This window comes from Pecten maximus, chromosome 11 (assembly GCF_902652985.1).
Source record: "Pecten maximus chromosome 11, xPecMax1.1, whole genome shotgun sequence".
Classification (NCBI taxonomy): Eukaryota; Metazoa; Mollusca; class Bivalvia; order Pectinida; family Pectinidae; genus Pecten; species Pecten maximus.
The window spans coordinates 26,206,828-26,229,751 of NC_047025.1; the positions used below are offsets into that span (position 1 = coordinate 26,206,828).

Here is a 22,924-nt window from a genome sequence, read left to right on the forward strand (position 1 = left end):
TCTACCTCTGTCATAGTCATAAACACACCAGGACGAAGTCTACATCTGTCATAACATAAATACATCAGGACGAAGTCTACATCTGTCATAACATAAACACATCAGGACGAAGTCTACATCTGTCATAACATAAACACATCAGGACGAAGTCTACATCTATCTTAACATAAACACATCAGGACGAAGTCTACATCTGTCATAACATAAACACCTCAGGACGAAGTCTACATCTGTCATAACATAAACACATCAGGACGAAGTCTACATCTGTCATAACATAAACACATCAGGACGAAGTCTATCTCTGTCATAACATAAACACATCAGGACGAAGTCTACATCTGTCATAACATAAACACATCAGGACGAAGTCTACATCTGTCATAACATAAACACACCAGGACGAAGTCTACATCTGTCATAACATAAACACATCACGACGAAGTCTACATCTGTCATAACATAAACACATCACGACGAAGTCTACACCTGTCATAACATAAACACCTCAGGACTAAGTCTACATCTGTCATAACATAAACACATCAGGACGAAGTCTACATCTGTCATAACATAAACACATCACGACGAAGTCTACATCTGTCATAGTCATAACATAAACACTTCGGGATGACGTCAACAATAGACCTTAACACATCACGACAAAATCAATCGCGAGATGAATTCTACATAAGCTTTAATGCAAAAGAACAAAGTATACAGTAGCGCCAGCACACCGTGATATTGCAACATTACAACATGAAATGAAAAGAGCATCCACAACATCAAAAACGAGAACAAATTATGAAATATCGCCAAAGATTAAAGAACAGTTTATCAACTATACAGACACGTATGCGTTACGGCAGCACTAAGGCATTGGTATCAACATTAATTGATAACTTCATCAAAGCAAAGCATAGCAAGACAAAATTGGTCAATATTTCCCTAGTGTCCAAAAGTTACAAAATCTACCACACATTCAATCCATAAAGATAAAATCTGCGGCAGTTTAATTACACCGGGAAAAAATTTACAGCAATTTCAAGACAAAAGTACGATATATAAACCCCTGTTTCATCTTACACAGGCAAAACAACAGTTTAACACACGATCGTACCATCACAGATAAAACAACAGATCAACATACCACAACACCAACACATGCAAAACAAGTTAAACACACCACACCACCAACACAGGATACAAAATGTCGCATAATGCGCCACATGAACAACACACAAAGACAGCAACTCGTCAACAAACAAGGCAACATCTCCGCAGCAAGCAACACACAAAGACAGCAACTCATCGATAAACAACACACAAAGACAGCAACTCATCGATAAACAACACACAAAGACATCAACTCATCGATAAACAACACACAAAGACATCAACTCATCGAAAAACAACACACAAAGACAGACACTCATCGATAAACAACACACAAAGACATCAACTCATCGATAAACAACACACAAAGACATCAACTCATCGATAAACAACACACAAAGACAGCAACTCGTCAACAAACAAGGCAACATCTCCGCAGCAAGCAACACACAAAGACAGCAACTCTTCGATAAACAACACACAAAGACATCAACTCATCGATAAACAACACACAAAGACAGCAACTCATCGATAAACAACACACAAAGACATCAACTCATCGATAAACAACACACAAAGACAGACACTCATCGATAAACAACACACAAAGACAGACACTCATCGATAAACAACACACAAAGACATCAACTCATCGATAAACAACACACAAAGACAGCAACTCATCGATAAACAACACACAAAGTCAGCAACTCATCGATAAACAACACACAAAGACAGACACTCATCGATAAACAACACACAAAGACAGCATCTCTGCAACAAATAACGACACAAATTACCATCGACACAGAGTAGTGGGTTTGTACAAAAAGCTAGCAACGGGAGCTGACGAGATTTCAAAACGAAAGGCAAGATTACAGACAGAAACAATTCAACAAACGACTTCAAGGATGGTAGAAAATCGTCCTGATGTGTTACATAGTACGGGTTTGTCGGCTGATTTGTCCAGGACGTTAAGTAAAGTGTGTCAGAATTAAAGAGCGAGTCCTTCGGTCTGTTGTTTGTTTGAGATAAAACCTAAACGTCCGTGTCCACAATCCGTGTCAGAGAGAACTGGAGAAATATTTTAACAATACTTTGTGTTTATTGCATGGAAACCATAACTAAAAATCCTGAATCCCTCGGATATGATTGATATGGTCACGTATGAATAATTTATGTTCAACCGTAATTGCTCTAAGCCAATCTACTCATACTGCGGACGATCGATTGCCTGTGTACAATTGACACCACATCCTCTTGTTTAACGGGTAGTGTCAGAATGGACAGCTAGTGTGGTTCTTCTCGTCTCTGTTCCGAATAGCGTTAAACGGTTCGATATGGCATTAAATCTCATCATTTATCTGTTGGAATACGGGGTTAAGAAAATACAATCCAAAATGTATCCAATATCTATTTGTTTATCATATTGATGGAAGATTGAGAATTGAATGAGTTGCGAACTAAAACATAAGCTGTTTATTGTGGATATGCCTGCATTTGACAGAGTGTGATTAAGTAGGTATAATATGTCCCACTCCTTCTTGACATGTCATCGTAAGACCCGGATGTTGCTGTCTCCTTGACACCAGTCCACATATAACCCGAGCTGTAGATGTCTCCTTGACACCAGTCCAATTATGACCCGGACTGTTGCTGTCTCCTTGATACCAGTCCAATTATGACCCGGACTGTTGCTGTCTCCTTGACACCAGTCCACATATAGCCCGAGCTGTAGATGTCTCCTTGACACCAGTCCACATATAACTCCTTTACAATCATCATCATAAGATCATGAGTGTTGACCCGTCCTCAAGACCTGGATGTTAGTCAGTCCTCATATAACCCTCGGTGTTGGGCCGTCCTCACATGACCTCAGCTGTTGACCTGTCCTCATATGGCCATGGGTATTAGACGGTCCACATATGACCCTGAGTGTTGACCCGTCCTCATATGGCTTGGGTATTGGACGGTCCACATATGACCCTGAGTGTTGACCCGTCCTCATATGGCCTTGGGTATTGGACGGTCCACATATGACCCTGAGTGTTGACCCGTCCTCATATGGCCTTGGGTGTTGGACGGTCCACATATGACCCCGAGTGTTGACCTGACCTCACATGACCTTTGGTGTTTTGCACGTCCGCACAGCTCTGGCTGATGCCTATGCTTTTGTACACACGGTAATTGCTTTTGTATCAAACACCTATGTTTTGCATATTTGTCTACTTTTCATCTTACAGCATTTCAAATGAAATGTATATTTGAACAGCTATCCAAAAGCCAAAGTATGAATAATAGTATCTTTCTCCAAGAAATAATATCACAATAAGATATGATAGTATTACAGATATTGTGATTATGTGTTAAAGAGTTGAGTAAACTCAGTGTACAATACATACTACATTGTACTTAGTCTAGTAGCGTGTATTTTATTTTCAAATATTATATTCTTGTTATGGAGAACATCCTTGTACGTATACATGCCCGATATACCTACGCTTGTTTAACCACCTATAGGAACACGCGTCCTTATCAACTTAACCTGTGGCATGCCATTTATTTTCTGACCTAATGAGTCCTGGGTAGATCGATGTGTGAAGTAGGTCAGATAAAGAATTTGTCGGTCATTAACCCATGACATTCATAACTACCCACCAAACAAGTCCGTAACTCGTCAAATCAGGTTTGATGTGTACTTTATAAGGTAACATAAAATATGATATAGCTAAATACTATTTCGACATTGTTCTGTGCATGTGCAGTTGCACTTTCTGTTATGGTACATTTAAAGGGACATCACGGTAAACCAATTTTTATTTTGTATTTTTTCATATTATTGGGTATATCTTTAAAACAAATATCTTAATGGACAATAACCATTCGAATTTGATGATATATGTACATAAAAAACATCAATTATTAATTATAAAAAGGTTATCACAATTCGTTGATCAATAGTCTGAATATGCAAATTTTGTGACATATACGATAAAACGCTTGCGCACAACACACTAAAACACCTGAAAACAAAAATGGCTTCCAATGTGAATCGACTGCGGTTGAAAACGATAACAGCTTCTGCAATGAAGAGAATAATGGGAAAATGGGTCAAACACAGTCCTAGAATTAAACTGGGGAAGCAGTACAATACAGTTCAAACATGAAAACAGCAGTAATACGGACGCTGCTCGTATTCTGCTTGATTGTTTGATAATAGGTCATGACAATCTTGGTAATATTTACACAAACTCGGTAATAATGTAGCTACATAAACTCAGTAATATTTAAACAGTCTGTACCAGTACATCGCTACTGTCACTATACTATATGTACGGTGTTTACACTTATTTATATACAGAACGTGTTATTTAACATTTAAACCACTGTATAATATCATTATCCAACTAACTCAGATGGAATGTTTGTGTTGCCTCGATTTCAAAACAGTCACGTAATGATTTAAAAATAATTTCCGCGCTAAATTTAGAGGGGGATTCCCAACTAAATCAAGTGGTCAAGCTGGACATAGGGATCGACTGTAAACATTTGGACAGCACAGAAACATAACTGGAAAGGAAGAAAACACGTGCATTCAATGAAAATTATAACGTTTTTACCGTGATGTCCCTTTAAGTGAAAGCATGTAAAGAGCTCATAGATGTTACAAAGGGATATGGGAATTTATATTTTGCTGAAAAAAAGTGTTTATTGTGGAAACGACACGACTATTGAATTGCAGTTTCATTATTATTATTATTGTGTGTTTTTATTGCTCTGTATTGTAGATGACTATACGGGACGTGTGGTTGTATACTTTATCTGATGGCTTGTATCATGTTTCACTGTCTTGTAAACATTTGGTTGTAAATAAATATCAACCTCAATGCAGGAATATTTTAATATAGGTTGTACACATTAACGCGTCGCTATGTCAATTACTGTATGTCAGTTTACATATATGTATATCAAGTGGTCTTTACCTATATAGCTGTCCCTGCAAGCAGGGTTGAGAAGCCTACCTACTTCCCCCGTGGCATGGTCGTAAGGGACTACTAGATTTGGGATCTTATCGTTACTCTTCTTTCTAACAATTGTCTTCCTCCTAATGTCTCCCTTGACACTGCCTTACTTTTGGTCTTTAAACGAGCATTTGCCCCGGTGAGGAAGACTCTGGATTCTGTTCCTTGCCTGAAACATACCAGAGTCTATGAAAATGGTAGTTGCTACTCCTGCTTAACACTCGGCATTCTGGGGATGGGACGACTAGTTCGCCCGTTGTCGGTATAATGTGACTGGATATGGTGTCCTGGATGTCTTCAATTGTACGTTTCACTGAGATAGCACTATAAAGTCGACATTAGTCGAACATACTGCCGCCTCGTAAAACACAAACATGCATCTCACACACAGGGGAGGCTGTCCTTGAATGACCATAACTGTTGATAGGACGTTAAACAATACTAAACCATCTCACACACAGGGGAGGCCGTCCTTAAATGACCATTGCTGTTGATAGGACGTTAAACAATACTAAACCATCTCACACACATGGGAGGCCGTCCTTGAATGACCATTGCTGTTGATAGGACGTTAAACAATACTAAACCATCTCACACACAGGGGAGGCTGTCATTGAATGACCATAACTGTTGATAGGACGTTAAACAATACTAAACCATCTCACACACAGGGGAGGCCGTCCTTAAATGACCATTGCTGTTGATAGGACGTTAAACAAAACTAAACCATCTCACACACAGGGGAGGCTGTCATTGAATGACCATAACTGTTGATAGGACGTTAAACAATACTAAACCATCTCACACACAGGGGAGGCCGTCATTGAATGACCATAACTGTTGATAGGACGTTAAACAATACTAAACCATCTCACACACAGGGGAGGCCGTCCTTAAATGACCATAACTGTTGATAGGACGTTAAACAATACTAAACTAAAATTTACATATCTTGATCTATCCATTTTCATTCTAAATACACACATTTTAGGTTATGGCTTCAATGAAAAGAATCCTATTTTTTTCTTACAAGCATATTGATCACTGTCTGAAAATGTTGGCTGCCAACAAGTTTTCCTGGACTTTGCTTTGTCATCAGTCTATTGTAAATAAGTAATACAAGATTCCATGGTCTCTTCACCCTGACCGAACGCTTCCATCTCCCGGGAATTAATATCGGCTTTTACTTTCATTAGAACTACTCGTTTCTATCGATGCCTTCTTTTCAATGAATGAACTGAGTCCTAAATAATCTATCTTCCCCCGCAGTGATGTGTATTAGATTTCCGAATCCTACCCTGACACGGTGTGTTTTGTGAATGACCGTTACGTATCTGTCGTATCCATTCAAGGTCACCTCCCTCGATGGTAAGACTCAATTTAATCCCTTTAATCAATAGGAACACTTATTTATTTTTCCGAAAGTCTACTTCTGTAACTTATGTGACTTCAGAGAAACCAATGAAAATCTGTTACGATATCATTAAAGTGCGTACATGTTTCTCAATATGTTAATTAATATTCCAATTACATGTAATATCAATATTTCCTTTTTAGTTCGAGATATCTTTATCATTCTTCGTGTATGATAAAAACGCCTGTCGAATTTACTAAGGAAAACTTAACTTTGTTATGAAATTCAATAGATTTTCGTCATGCATTAACCTATGTTGCTCAAAATTTAAGGATAACAACGCTTACTGATATATACCTACACGCATGCACACAAGCTATTATTTTTCCTATTTTATATATATACATGAACGTACTTCAGCTGGAAGACAACCAAAATCCATGTACATTTCGAAACACATAAGATCGGCTATATGAATTTGGTTTAGTCATTGTTTTGTTTATAAATCTATTTCTTCTTTCACTTATTTCCATTTCTCGTGTATACGATTTCTTGTCTTTATATCCAAGTTTAACCGACATTGTTTTACTAACATTGTTCTGTTTTGTTTGGTAATATGGACCACAGGTCCTAGCCTCGTCGGTCAAGTGTCAATACATCCATATATATATGGGACGAGGCTAGGGCCTGTGTATGGACCTTAGCTAGTGACAGTTTACCATTTAACTGTTGGACTTTTTTCTTGTCCATAATAATATCAATGTTATGCAGCTGTGTTATTTATTTCCATAATCATACTTTAACTTTTTCGACTACATGTATTTTACATTCGAAAATTAGCCGAGTGTAGAGTTTTCTGTCTTGATTATATTATATGTTTTTTCGATACTGAACTGTTTAGTTGATAGTTAAATTCTTTTAAAAGGTGCGATATTCATCATTTCACCAGATAGTATAGTCTGCCAAGGTGAAGTTCTGAGAACCATATTTTATTTCATAATATTCTTAAGGAAAGGACGGTCATATATACAAGTTGTTAAGTATGGCGATTGAAAGATATATTCATAAGATTAGGAATTCCTCGTACACTTTACTACTTAGTTTGGGTCATTTTTTAAAAAACAGATTAGGTTGATTATGTACTTAGAACTCATTCCTAGCTCACCTGTCCCCAGGGACCAAGTGGGCTTATTCCGTCGTCTGTCCTGTCTTCAAATTTTTCTTTTAAACGACATCTCAAACATCGAGTGGCCTAGACATTGGGTAAAATCACATCATCATTATAGAGTCATCGTGGGTCTGTTACACAAACATGAAATAAAGGTTAAAAAACATGAATTTGTAGTGAAATTTCTCGGCATTTGATAAATAAACCCGTGCTTTTCTGTTAATCATCCGGGAGTTCACGTTCTTTAGATGTTTATTTCATGCTTTACTTATGAATGGTTGATGTGACCGAGCAGATTTGAAGGAAATTGAACGAAGATAAACCCAGGAAGTAGAACTAGATAAAAATATATATTCATAAGTATAAACAAAAACATAGAGAAGTTTTAAACACCAAACTACTTCAAATGCCTAGAATTAAGATATGTGACTGGTAGGTACCTTGGATGACGCCTGACCAAGTTTGCGAAGGTAAATGACCTCGACCCATTTTCAATGTATTAAGGGTCAACGAGTTCTTTTCATTAACTGAACAATTAAGTGGTACGTACATGGCCATTGGGCCTCTTGTATGTATTATTGACCTTTTTTCTTGTTGATATCTCTCTAATTCACTGTCCTCCTATCTAATACACTACCTTCCTCTCACATTATTTATGATTACTCCATTTTCAAACACAAATACCGTTAATAAGACAGACGAAGAAAAAACATTCTGTTATTCAATTCTAGAACGTCAAAACAAGCTATTTATTAGTTCTGTCAAAACTATGTTTTTGATATTGAAAGACAAAATGTTTATCTCCTTTTTTCAAATCTCTGCACCTGCATATACATATCATATGGACAATATATGTATGACACGTGAATGATCCAGGAGTTACGTATCCTGGTATCTGAAATGTTCATACTTCTGTAAACTTTCCGGTTTTTTTTTAAAAGAGATAAGCATGGGAAATGTTGTTTTGCGTAACGTGAAAATCATAAAAAAGTGGGACGATTCATTTCGGCTTTAAAAGCTGGTTCCGTATGAAAATACCAGAATAAAACTGCATGGCTTATTAAAATTCGATTATATGAAATATCTATTGTCGGTCATGAGTGCAGGTCGTTATAGAGTGCCATCTACCTGGCTGCTGTGCAGGTCCAAACCAGTCTGTGTCACTAGACATGTCAATATGGAAGGTGCGTCACACGCTTATGTCCCCTCTCCTGCCAGTGCATTTTCAGTCCCTAAATTGATTTTTACTTCAGCAATTTTTGTATGAGCCCATTTATATATAGATTTCTTTTAAATGCCAGAAGGCATGTTCTTTTCAAAATTGCCGACATCAGAAATATGGATTTAAAGATTTTCACTTCAGTATTTTGTACGAGTCCATGTTCTAATCACAATGAAAACATTAGAAGTTTTTTTGTTGTTTTTCATGGAAATTGAAACTGTTAAATCATTAGAATAAAACTGCATCGCTCCTATCTGGTAGTGTGTGAGGTTAATGAAATAAAAAAAATATGCAAAAGGGAACTTCCATGAAAGCATATCTGGCTCATACAAAGTTAAAAAAAATAAAATCACAATGCTCAGTTCAAAGATGCGACTAAATATAGAACAATACTAAAAATAAATTATAGAAATGCAAAAGTTGATTAAATGTAAAGATAAAATAAATTTATTGGCCACCACCAGAGTGTTCTTGTATCCATTTGCATCAATACATAATGCACGTGAATAAAGACAAACAAATATATATTGATTTATCAAATTTTATATAACATATTGTACTAGATTGTATACCAAACGTAGAAAAGCTAGCATGGAAACACTGTAAATGGTTCCCAGCAAAACATTCAGCACAAATATTAACGTTGATGTCACTTTTATATTTGTTTTCACAGTGTTCGTGCAATTGTCTGCAGCAGGTCTCACAGCTGTTTAAGACCGATAACACACGACAATTCAGTATAAAAGTTCTGGTCCATAGCTGGTCCCGTAGTAAATAATGTTGATGATGTTGAATATGATATCCATTTCTCCGTTGGAAACTGTCCAACTTTAACTTTGTCCATTTACACTTAAAAGATTTGCTGCCATTTTTTTCAGTGCCATTACTGTTTCTATTTCGATAAACACACCAATTATCAACATACAAAATATTTATAAAGTCAGCTAAACTATATACACAATTAAGAGTCAATTCTTTGTCAGGATTTTCCGATGTCGGCGATGAGTTTAAGAAAGTTCTCTGGTAAAGCTGCGCCCACATTGACGAAAAGACTTTTTAACACGTTCAGTTCTTTTGACAAAAGTTCAACTTTCTTTTGTAATGACTCGTTTTCACTTAGCAAACCATCAACACGGCCTTCTGTCTCGACTTGTTTAAGTTTTGCCTTGTCTCGGCTCTTCCTCACAGCAACGTTGTTTCTCATACGTTTATCCCTGTATTCGTCACTTTCCTTGTCAAGTTGACGTTTCCTACTTTGCCTGACTGGACCGGTACCAGATGGTTTCCGTCCCGGTCTACCCCGGGGGAGAGGACCCCGAGGTGAAATTGGCTCCGATGAAGATGATGCTGTACTTGGAGTCGGCGACAAGGGTGCCGGAGTACGCGGCGGCGTGGGTGGGGCACTCGCACACGTTGTTGATGGTGTCAACAGGCGAGTGACCGGTTCGAGGAGAACGCTAGACTGACAGGAGGGCAGTCCCAAATCCTCGGGCTTGATCGTGACAATCTGTTGCCACTCCGTCGTCTCAGTTTCCCAAAAGATCCTGAACAGCCTGTCCTTGCTGCATATATTCCGATTCAGGTTGAACACTTGATAGAAATTCTTTCACACCCGTACGAGGGTTGTTTTCATTCACAACTTCGTTTCCGGTATCTAAATTGCTCGAGGTGTGACCACCCTCAAGATCAAGAGAAATATAGTCCTCCAAATTTGTCTCCCCTATTAGCTGACTGTTTAAAAGTTTGTCTATATCTACAGAGTTCTCAAGCATAGGATCCAGGTCAGGTAACTGTAGTTTTTCTTCTTCTCCATTCACGACGAAAAATGCTTTCTTCAGCTCCTCAATTCCTATGTCGTACAGATGTGGGGATTCCGGCCCGAAAGTGGTCAAGTTTCCGTTCGGACATGGTGAACCCGGGAAGTTGTTGTCATTAACGGATAAAATTGGAATATCCAGCGCCTTGCCTGTTGTTGTTAACAGGTTTGCCTGGAATACAGACCGGGGTCCGTACAGCACGCGCGAATCGCTAAGATTGCGGTTAGAGAGGTTCTCACTTCGATTGTTAGACATACCCAATGACGATTCCCTCGTCAGTGGTTATATTTATAACGAAACACCGCGGACTCGGCCTGTATTCATACGCCAAATCAATCCACTTTCATTTCCTCAATCCTTTATAATTAGAAAAATGCAAGCACGCCTATAATGTTTTATATCATTGAGCAAAAGAAAATCACAAAACTAGAAGTTGTCACTTTCGTTAAAATTATAAACGTATTTCTGTAACCGGTGGAACTACATTTTAACCAACGCCATGTCAATTCAATGAATCACGTTATTTTTAGCATATGAGATCATACTGGTCTATGATTGGCTATATTTTTAGCCATGACGTCTGCCTCATTTTGCCAGTGGAATATCCCCAATGTTAGTATAACCTAAATATAAGTCGCTATCATTATATTGCTTCAAAATGATCGAAGTGAGTGCGTGAATCTTTGTACGTCAAATTAACTCTTGTGATTCTTTTTTGCCCGTTTAGTTGAATGCACGTTTTTATTCCAACAAATTATAACACAAACATATTTTAAACAAATTATGTTTTTATTTCATCCTTTTAATCATTTTCTATTTCAAAACGTTATATTTGTACGAGACATATATTTTTGAAAATAATTGACCAATCAAATGGCGAAATTATATCAAGTGCGTTGCTTCGTAAGTTAGGGGTTTTCCGTCTTTCATTGGCTGATTTGCTATTGCATCACAGTTATTCTGTGTAGATTATCAAGCTCAGTAATTTTCTTACCAATTTCCAGTGGTACGAAGTCAACATTTGAAGGAAGAATCGACAATTAGAGGGCTTATAAGCACGTTGTGAGGTGAACATATATTTAATAACGACTTATTTATATTGCAGATAAGTTTTCTGGTTATAACAAAGCAGGAAATCTGTGTTTTCGTTACGAAAGCACACCGATTCCCTTTCTAGGTTTCTGTTTAGGTTAGATTTGCATGTGATGTCGCAATCACTCGGTACTTGACAGCTGGTGTTTTGTTGATGTTATACCAGACAGTCGTTCTACATTTCACTGACGAATGCTATAAGAAAAGGTTCTTAGTCGTAGCGAAAGCTATTTTATGGATTTTCTCTCTTTTTAGTGTCAAACTGTCTTCGTGCGTATTTCATCAGATAGAAATATTTCTATTGTCTGGTCCCCATTCCTTATCGATACTGATTTTCCACAAAATCAATACAAAGTAGCACACTGTCTTGGTCGTGTAGCTTTCAATGGGACACCAAAGCACACTGATTTACCAGTTTAGTTTCTAGGGAAAACTTTGGCCAAAACTAGTTTGATCCCTGATGATCCTGTTACATTGGAGGTAAATAGAATCAGGATGTAGTTTTCAGAGGTGACCATGCTTAAAATGGTATTCCTCAGGAAAAACTTTATGCTAGAAGGTCCTTTTAGCTTGATTGGACCTCTGAACACTAGCTGGATGATCTACCAATTCAGCTACGTGGTCCCCTGCATTCATCCCAGTTCAGTTCCGCTACAATACAGTTGTAGACCGACTGGAAAACAGGTTTGAATCATGTTGTAAGCATTCGACATAGTGTACTTTTTGCATTACTGATACATTTGTTGCTGTTGACCATTCAAAGTTCAAGCTATAGGAGTTTCAGAGGCTCTGTAGTTAGAAAACATTGATTGATGTGCATTTGGGGTCTAACACATACCATAGTTAAGAAGGGCTTTAGTATAGTGTTCTAGTTTTGTGTTACATAAAAATTTTCTCAGAGCTGTGGACTGGAAAGCTGGTGGTCCATGGCTCCTTGCCTAAAACTTGCATTTGAATAGGAATACGATTCATATTTGAAATTCTTGTTCGAACTGATATTCAAAAATGACAACATCATGTAGTTGCTTTTGTTACAAAGATCTGACAGTGTGTTTATTCAATATCTTCATCAAAGATTGAACTAATGACATCTGGCATAAAGTTTATAAGTCATGAGTTAAAACTTTCAGGTGGTTGTATAATGTATGTTAATTTTAAAATAACTTCTCAAACTCTACTAGTACCACAGCCTTACTGAATAAGGAAAATGCAATATTTTGCTTTTGAAAAAAAACAAGTGTCTTTAAAAAAAGTGAATTGCAGTGTGATTAACTTCGACTATTTTTTATTTGGTAGGTTCCCAGTGCCATAGACAAGAGTGAACAGGACCACTTCAACAGCTGCACCACTGTTTATTTTCAGTTTAATTTTGATAAGTATGCCTCCAAAGAGAATTATGGATTACGAGAGCATGTCCGACTCTGACTCCGATGATGAACATCAATTAAGCGGAAATAAGAAGTCAAGATACCAGAAAGGCAGTGACGAGTACACAAAGAGGAGAGAAAGAAATAACATTGCTGTCAGAAAAAGCCGTGAGAAGAGCCGTGCCAAGGCTAAGGAAACTAGTGAGCAGGTTAACAGGCTTCGCAGTGAGAATGAAATGTTGGAACAGAAAGTTCAAATTCTCTCCAAAGAATTAAGTGTTTTAAAGGATTTGTTTTTAGCTCATGCAGGAACAGTTTCTCCGGGCTGTGGAGGGCAAGGCAACACCGAGATCAAAGAGGCCTCTACAGACCACGAGTACTCGAAGATGAATTCCCAGTGACTAGCGGCCCAGCTTCGTCTTTTCTTTAAAAACTTGACTTTAGTGGAGATGACTTTGTGCAGTAGTGTATTTAATTTTTTTGATAAAATACAGAAGCGTCTGTTTTTTATCAGTGGGTTCTTATAGCATTTCTTGTCCCTTAATCTATCATCTATATATTATTCATTGTTTAATCTGCATCAAACTTTTAAAGTAAATGTCATGATAGTGCAAGTACTTATATTACGGACATCCTTGGTATGTGTGTTAAATTATATTAATGACATTGATTGTGTAATGGTTTGTATATGTACATACTATAAGAGTTGATCTATAGAGGAAATACTGATTTTGTCATTTTTTAAAAATAAATCTTGAGCTGTCGTGAATGGTTTTACTTCAGGCAACAAGATTGAAATGTTAACTTTATTCGATCATTTTTTCATTATATATCTTTAATTGAATTTCTCAGATAAATATTATTTTTTCATTTACCTTCGAATCATATTATCTTTTTTAAGTTTAATTTATTCAGTTTTTAGTCATTAAAAAAGCTGTTCAATGTGTCGAGAAATGTTCTTGACAGTATTTTACAATGTAAGGGAGGTTAATGAAAAGAACATTTATAATTGAATTGAAACTAATTAAAGCTATATATTTTACACTTTTAATTTCCTCAAAGATAATAGTTATTGTAAGTTCATTGTTTATTATTATTCTTGCTGAACCCAACTCTTTTGTGAAGTTTTCTTGACAAGGATAATGGAAAAAAACTAGACAAATTTTGAATAATTGGACTAAAAATACTTAAAATTTCTCAGTTTTCATGCAAAAAATAGCAAAAGTCATATTTTAATTTTTTTTCATGTGTCCTACAACTGATTTAGATACATTGTATAATGTTTATGATATTACTAGTGTAGATATTCATGCCATCGAGTATGCTCTGATCCAGATTAAGTCAGGACTAGTTTCACTGTGGATATTCAAGTTGTTAAATAAAAGATGCTCTTTTTTTTTAATCTGTAGCTTTGATAGTATTAATATTGTCCATAATATTTAATGTTTGTTTATGGTTTAATTATTTGGTATGCCAAGAATTGTTTGCCCAGTCAGATATTCACACATCACAAACTAAATCCATAGTATTTCAGTGTTCAGTTTGTCCTTTACATTGTATGTTGCTTTGTGTGATAATGTTTCTAAATTACATTTGATTTTAGTTATGAGCTGTACAGTATTAAGAAGGTAGATTTCCCGATTAGTTTGCATTGATTCCAACAGTAAAATCATGAATATATTACTGATTATCGTGTTTTAGTCACGACATAAATTTGTCTTTATAATTATCTTTTTAATACATTTTTGCTTGTTTTTTTCATAGTTTGTAGCTCGCACCATATAATTAAACAGTTTGAAGTGTTGTAGAGTGGTACTTGATATATGAATGGTCTAGGGGAAACAACTCTCCAGTGGAAGAGGAGAAATTTTGATAAATAGTGCAACTTTCCTCTGATACACTGATAGCATTTGCTAATATTGATATAATAATTGGAATAACATAACAAAGAATAAAATATAAAATTTAAGTGTATTGTACAATGTGTAAGCTTTGAAACTCGAACTTGGTCTCATATTATGGCCATTGTTCATTTAACAATTTGAAGTGTATAAATTGATTCATGGACATTTTTGTGTGTGCTTCTATTTGTCAACTCGGAGCCTAAAAGCCAAACCCAGTGACAGTTTATGGTTTATGTCGTTGCTATAAGTATATATTGTATGCTTGGTAGTGGTCTGTCTCACTGCAACTTGGCACAAATTTCCAACTCAAATATGTGACTGTAATATTGTACTTGGTTACATATTACACAGGGTTGATAATTGGTGTTAAGTACCTGTGGTCAGTCTGAATTAAGTATTTCATTATACTTTATGTATACATATGTTCACAATATTGTGTATTAAATATTATGAATTATATTAATGTATTTGTTTTTAATTGAACGAGTCCGAGAGAAATCTTCGAAAAACTAATACATTGTATCACAACTAAGTACAGTATAGTGATTTTAATATCAAAAGAACAGTGTACCATTTGTTATAAAGTACAGAAATTTTGATATCACAAGAAGTGTTCCCATTTAATCATTAGACAGAATTTCCAAGTAGAATTAAATGTAGGCAATTAAATAAAAATACAATGTACAAATGTATTCTAATATCAATTTATTTACATAAATAATACACTACACACATACGTACACACATGCATTACACATTCTATATTTCCACTTTCAAGCCTTTTGTTTATTATCTTATTGAAGTACTGAACTTTCATTAACATTTACCCAATATTTCTAACACAAACATTATCATTATATGCATCGCTAAAAGATCTTTCAATATTATGAATGTTTTCCTACATTTCAAAGATCCGTGAAAACAAATCTCTACTGGACTGTAAAAAAAAAAAGTATTTCAATTCAGGTCTTCCCATTGCATTTCCCGAAGACGCTTGTGTTTGTTTTTAAGTCTTAGCCAGCTTGGAGCATATTTTTCCTGGACAAGGTTGGGATATTTTGGTCTGGGTGAAGGTGGAGACAGAGGTGATAGTGTCTTTAATTTCTCCTTTAATACTTCTTCATTGATATCCTTCACATCACGGTATCTGTCAAGGTACCTGTAGGGATTGTACAAAAGACAAGACTGAATAGCATCTTTATATATAGATTTAGTATCATATACCAAATAATTAATATACAAAATCAGTACTAAAGAGTGCTAAACATTACCTCTTATATCGACAGTAGCGGGTGGAGGTAGGGTTAAGTCCTACCAATATAATGAACAGTTTGTTGAAAATTTAACAGAAATGGAAAATTTGATTCCACAATCATGACAATACATCAAAGTAATCCAGTTAGTTGTTCAGGAAATGTGAGCTTTTAAAGGCTGATGAATACTGTGCCATAGCAAACAACTCAAAAGTATCGTAAAACAAGTAGAAGAAGAGTCCTTGTCAGTGTATGAAAGTATATATGAAAATTCCTTCGACAATTGGTCTACAGAAAATTGAAGTCTCATAGCCTAAGTCATTTTTCCATAGACCCATTTTGTAAACACATACTGTTGAAAGCAGCATAAGTATCTGTGTCGTGCAACCGCTTGCATCATATATACTCACTCAAATGTTTGAAGCCAATAACGTGCTGTTCTCGGTAAAAAAAACACCTCGATGGTATATTTTATATGATTGTTTGTCAGAAAATATAGGAATGTTGTTTAAATGAATTGTAATGTATGTCAGGACTCAAACTTTTCATAGTCAATGGGGCCAACACTTAGAAATTTTATATAGACTGATCAGGTTTTCTATAGCCTCTGACCATCGGACCACCTTTACTTTCGAACACTGCCTTGTTGACACAGTAATACATGGTTTAAACAGATTTTTAATCCCAAAATTCAAGCACTTTTCAAGCATTTTTTCTCAAGTTTCCAGGTGCATGTTTTGTCCAAACTTGTATTAGGAATCAAAGTAATTTTTGTCTTTGACATGATAAGAAAGTTTTATGTCATGTATTAGTCAAGTACACAAAAGACTGTTTGTAATAGATAACCAAATATCGTAATCTGGAAATTATCGAAAATTAAAGTAAATAATTCTGATGATTAAAAAAAATCTTTTTATAATTTTCTTTTGATAAATAACTCATTTTTAAGGAATCTGAAAATGCATGTTTACAGCAAGTTAAGAATGAATTCAAGTGCTTTTCAAGCACTCCTTAGCAAATTCAAGCACTGACTCCAGATTCCAGCACTTTCAATCATCTGTACGAACCATGTAATATATTTGTTCACACCATGTAACTTACAGGTTGAAGGGTTTTGCTTGGGGAAACTTCTCTTGTTTTGGATGATAGGGTGGTGGATGCATGAATTCAAATGATGGCTCCTTCATATCTGAAATAGAAGAATATTACTCAATACAACAGTTACCAGATACTGTAAGGTTTGAAAAAGAAAGTTTCCTTAATCTTTTTCTCACATTCCTTAATTTAGGAAACTATGGAACATTATACAAAGTAAATGATTTCCAAAATGTATTTGAATTCGTTAATGCAACAATTGCCAAAGATAATACACCTAATCAACATTGGAGCATCACCTGATATCAAAATTTTGTAGATTGAATGCTTAGAACCTGGACAATTGATTGTCCAAATTCAGTCTGGTTAAATGTTTTTTGTTTGAAATTGCAGCACAGGAAGAATCCGCAATTGAGCTTTGTATGCAAATGAGAAATTTGACAAAATATTGATAGTGTATAGTCAAAAATCAAGAATCAAAAAGTCAGAATCAAAGGCCAAGTTACAACTTTGATAAATGAACTAGTACGCTTGACCATTTTCGTTTATTGCGGTCCAAACAATTGGACCATTTGGACAAGGTTGTTTGTTTCTGAAATAAGGATGGACCTCTTGATTTTTTTTAAAATCTTCAAACGAGCTTCGACAGTACTTTCTTCAAGACCTGCATTAATATCTCGGTTCGTCAAGATATATGCTTGAAATATTACATTTGAAAACAGATGGACCAGTTTGTCCGCATAAACGAAACAGGCCCCTATAGTGTTCAAACTATCAAACAAAGCATAAGAACCATGAAAGCCCTGAAACATGTTTTGATCAATAAGCCTACCTAATTTGTTCCAAAACGTTTTAGTCACTGAATCGTCCCATTCACTCTGGAAAAATGCCATAGACACTGGTGTGATATCATCTTGTAGGTTTTTATAGAACGTCGATGTCCGGAAAGTTCGCTGCTGTAGTGACATGCTGAAGTAAAAAATAAATTTCATTCTTAACAATTTCTTATTGTGATATGTGACCAATACCGAATCCTCAAACTGCCTTGATGGTGATATGTGACTAATACCGAATCTTCAAACTGCCTTGAATGTACACTTATCATTCTTGACATCCTATCAAGGGCATAAATCATCAAGGTTTCTACTTCTCTGAAACGTTACACAGTACTTGCTTTTCTATACCTACTTACCAATTATCTGGTCTTTTCTCCTGAGAAAAGTCTATTTCTTTTTCCTGTTCATACAGGACAAACACATATCTGTGGAAACCTGTACCACGGACAGGAAATGGCGGCAGGTAGCAACAGAGTTCTTCCCCTTTACTAATATCATCACCAGGTATGTTACCACTAAAAAAAAGAGAAAATGGAGTAAATTGGGATGGGGGTGTCAGCGAAAAAAAGTTAACAAGAAGCTTGTTTTCTTTTTAGTTTCAAAAATCATTATATTGTCTGCTTAACTATATATAATTGGAAATCCACATCTAGTATATGAAATATGATGCTTACAATCTTGTTTAAGGATGAACCCCAGACCAATGATGAGAGTTGATTGAAACAACCCATCATAATCAGATTCTGATAATTGATGAAAAGGGTTTGTGTTGAGTATTTTATAAATTGGGTCTTTTTCATAAATAGACTCCCTGAAAATAAGTGGCGTGCTTCTAATTTTCAATGCTTCAAAGGCAATTTGGTGGGCATACTATTGTTGTATTGATGTTGTTTTCTGATTGTATTCCCCCATGAACAGCCAGGGTAGAGGTACAGTCTTGTTGTAATAGCTGGTGGCTATATTATTGGACAGCCTGAAAGCCCATAATATGCCATCCTGAGCAATGGGAATGAAGTGTCTTGCCCAAGGGACACAACCATAAAAACACAGGACAATTCATGATCCGAGCTTTCATTAGAAAAACAAACCACCACAGGTAGGGATTGAACACTCACCTCTGCATCTTAGCTATAACAACCCCCTGTACAATCTGATTAAATTGATATTTTCTGAGTAACAAAGCATGGACAGATAACTTTAATCAGATTGCCCCCTGTAAGAGCTAAGAAGACAGAAAACAGTTGAAGTCCCAATTTATAAAACTTACACAAGCCAGTGTAGGTATTCAACAGCATTTTTCTGAAGATGGCTGTCAGGAGCAGTGAGGGCCAGTGTGTACAGTTTGTCAGGAGCGAAGTCATACTCTACTTGTGGCCGTTCTTCTACCTGTCAACAAAAAAAGAATTTGAAAGTCTTGATTGTATTTAGTCAACAAAATCTGTTAATCTGTGTGATTCAAACCCACATCAGATATATACCTCTATAACTGTTTCTCTATTTCATCTTTTCGTAATGCAGAGTTATCTACTCTTGTGAGCAGGTATTGATTGTTACATCATTTGTTAGTGAGAATAAATTTGAAAAAAACAACTTTCTCACGCAAACTGATGATGTAACAATACCTGCTCACAAGAACAGATAACTCTGTATTACAAAAAGACGGAAAATTTAATAGACTATTATAGAATGATAAAAATTATTCAACTTTTGAGCTATTTATTGTGTAGCTATTCAAACATATTATCAGTATTGGTGTGTTCTTAAAATCCTGTGAAAACAATTCTGACATAAAAATTATGCACACTCCTTTTTTTCCAAAAATAAATTGATGAAAAATAGCTTTGCATAAAAAAGAAATGATTCCCTATATTGAATCTATAAAGAATGACACAAATCTGTTTTCTTGTTATATACCCTGAATATCACTGTAAATGCTTGTTTTTTCTTAAACTGTTTCCTCCAATTATCTTAACACCTGTATACAGCATACAAGTAGACTGAAAAAAACCTTGGTCATTATAAATGTTAAATGACCTCTGATGGAGAAATAATATTTCCATTGTAAACAGCTGTCACGGTTTCATTGTCGTATTCATAGAAGACATTCAGAGGGAATTGTGGATAGAAGTAAGCATCATAGAAGAGGTCACGATACACGCCGTAATGTTGTGCCACAGCCCGCATATTCTTGCTCCAACCCATGCCGTACCATAAGTCATTAATGGATTTCATTACAGTCTCGTCTGCAAATGAATACAAAAAATTTAATAAAAAAAAATATTTCAGAGATTATAATGTAATTTAAAAATATCAAAAAGATCAATACAAGATAGTATAAAACTGCAAATTAATAATTGGGATTTTTTTGTTGTGTTTTGTTTTTGCTCAGACAGGGAAGTTATTTTCCAATAGCAAATTATCTCCCCTTAATTTTTGTTTGCTAAATGCGTTGTACGCAAAATGTGTTGTCCGGTCAAAAATGTTGCTCTTGCACTTTCTCCCCCATGAGAATTTTTAAAAGTTGGCAAGTATGATGATTTAAATTGGAATGTCATGATGCATGCATTAGTTCATAACCATCATCCTTTGTACATGTGTTAACCATCTAGGTCCAGTTGTTCAAAAGGTGATCAGGCTAATCGCAGTTTAATATCAATTTTAATATCCTGATGAAGGAATTTCTGGCAAAACAAACTTGACAAAATTATATGAAAATATAGCACTAATCAGTCTCTCTAGTACCTGTCTATATTAAGGAATGTACACACACAAGTTTTCAAGTAGAAGAGAAATGAGATTTTCACTAATTAAGTGATTATAGTTAATCACCTTTTGAACAAATGGGGTCAAAAATTAGGTCACTGTAATTATACATAAAGTTTGGATTTGGATTTTTTCCTCTACGAACAACAACCACCTGAGGTAAAAAAAGGAGCCACAATGAATCAATTGCTATCAACATAGAATTCTAATCATTCTCACTCTACTGTTATTGAAGTCAAACATCAAAGCAAAACAATACTGATATGTTAAATGTTTTACCTTTCAATTATACACAGATACACAATTACTTGTACTGTACATGAATGCCATTGTCTATTGTTAGTTACAGCCATATGTAAAATCATCCCAATTCAGGCAACTGGATTTCCCTTATAAGATAAACAGGAAAACATAGCCCTCCAGTTACATGATTAAGCTTGCTTATTCAACTTTGGGGGAATATTAAATTCCCATCCTAGTATCTCTATTCTTAATTCTGGCTTTGTTAAAGAGATACACCTACCATCTTTTGAATCCAATAACTGCTTTTCTGAATCTTCCAACTTCTTTTCAGGAATGTCAAACTCCTTTGATGTTGGTAGTTTAAATCCAATGTTAATCACCCTGGGTTTCTCTTTGCTCAGTGCTGTATCAAGAAATAAAAAAATACAATGTACTTTAAATTTTAACTACACATACATTCTGTTTGCCTCTGAATTTCCAAACGATCAGAATAAATTTAGACTTAGCTTATTAATTACACAAACATAAACGTTGAGGACATGTGCACTCTATATTATAACAAGTTACAACCAGAAACGGGTATTTTTTGAAAAAGCGTTTTATAATCGATTCCAATGTTGCATATTGTACCGATGCATAAATAGACATGAAATGATGTTACTAATTAAAATTAGACAATTTCATTATAACTTAAGTTCCTGACCTGTGATTTTATTTTGTCTACATTGTATGTCGAACAATTCACTTTTTCTTTTGAAAATTATTCATAACTATTTCAATTTCCTTATATTTACATTGTAGTTTGCATGAGAAAGTTACGTTTTTTCTCTCAAATTTATTATGTTACTCTCACAAACAATGTACATTTTACATATCTACAACATGCTGAAAAACCTGTCAAATTTTTTCTTGTGGACCACAGGGGCATGTCTAGTTTTATATTACAAAAAATAGTCAGAAATACCTATATATATTGAAATATATATAGGTATTTCTGACTATTTTTTGTAATATAAAACTGGATATGCCCCTGTGTGTGGACAGAGACGTATATAGAACTATATGTCTCTGTTGTGGATAAGGATTGTTATTTAAATTTAAAACGAAGTTGTGCCATTGTGACAAGAATGTGATCTTCTGAGTCCCGAGGATGTATTGAAGTACTAGAATCGAGATTGAACTTTCAAATGAGCAGCTGTCATTCTCAACAGGTAATAAACAGATAACTCAAAGTACAGTAGATCTAGATCTACAGTACAGTACAGTAACGTTCGAGTCGAAAACTGTCATCGATACAATGCTATTCTGAATTATAGAACATACCCGTAACACGTTCATCATATGTTTTAGCTTCCTCGGGACCTTTCCCTCTATGTCTCCACTTCCACCGCTGTCTAATGTGTTGTTTAATTATTCCAACATCTGTACGCAGAAAATTTCGAACACATGCCGACCCAACTCGTATGGAGGTCGCCATCTTGGTTGACCTTGGGTTAGCTCCCCTGGACTATGCTTGATTCCTGAAAAATGGGGGTTATCTCCCTTGGACCATACTGCCAAATGAACAGGAGGCCATACATTGCTGAAAGACATTTGCACAACGTTACTGTAGTTGTAGCGCTATAACACAGAATCAAGCTCAATGATTTTTTTAGATCCAATTTGCTTGTTT

At 35.5% G+C, this 22,924-nt stretch overlaps 3 protein-coding genes across 3 annotated transcripts; 1 reads left to right on the forward strand and 2 right to left on the reverse strand.

Annotated features, from left to right (window-relative positions):
- Positions 1-9,313: 9,313 nt before the first annotated feature.
- On the reverse strand, positions 9,314-10,980 carry LOC117337810. The gene is given in 2 exon segments (XM_033898932.1): positions 9,314-10,486; positions 10,488-10,980. Coding segments are annotated over 2 exon segments (1,092 nt in total). The 5' UTR covers positions 10,955-10,980; the 3' UTR covers positions 9,314-9,861.
- Positions 10,981-11,628: 648 nt separating this feature from the next.
- On the forward strand, positions 11,629-15,521 carry LOC117337809 (CCAAT/enhancer-binding protein gamma-like). Its single transcript, XM_033898931.1, has 2 exons — positions 11,629-11,766; positions 13,088-15,521. The coding sequence occupies exon 2, from the start codon at positions 13,170-13,172 to the stop codon at positions 13,557-13,559; it is 390 nt and encodes a 129-aa protein (XP_033754822.1). The 5' UTR covers positions 11,629-11,766; positions 13,088-13,169; the 3' UTR covers positions 13,560-15,521.
- A 229-nt stretch (positions 15,522-15,750) lies between these two features.
- Positions 15,751-22,758, reverse strand: LOC117337808 (39S ribosomal protein L38, mitochondrial-like). The gene is made up of 8 exons (XM_033898930.1): positions 22,576-22,758; positions 21,533-21,655; positions 20,281-20,489; positions 19,514-19,632; positions 18,603-18,761; positions 18,243-18,379; positions 17,417-17,504; positions 15,751-16,221 (listed from the first exon to the last, which is right to left on the reverse strand). Exons 1-8 carry the CDS (start codon positions 22,727-22,729, stop codon positions 16,020-16,022), a joined length of 1,191 nt encoding a protein of 396 aa, XP_033754821.1. The 5' UTR covers positions 22,730-22,758; the 3' UTR covers positions 15,751-16,019.
- Positions 22,759-22,924: the final 166 nt, after the last annotated feature.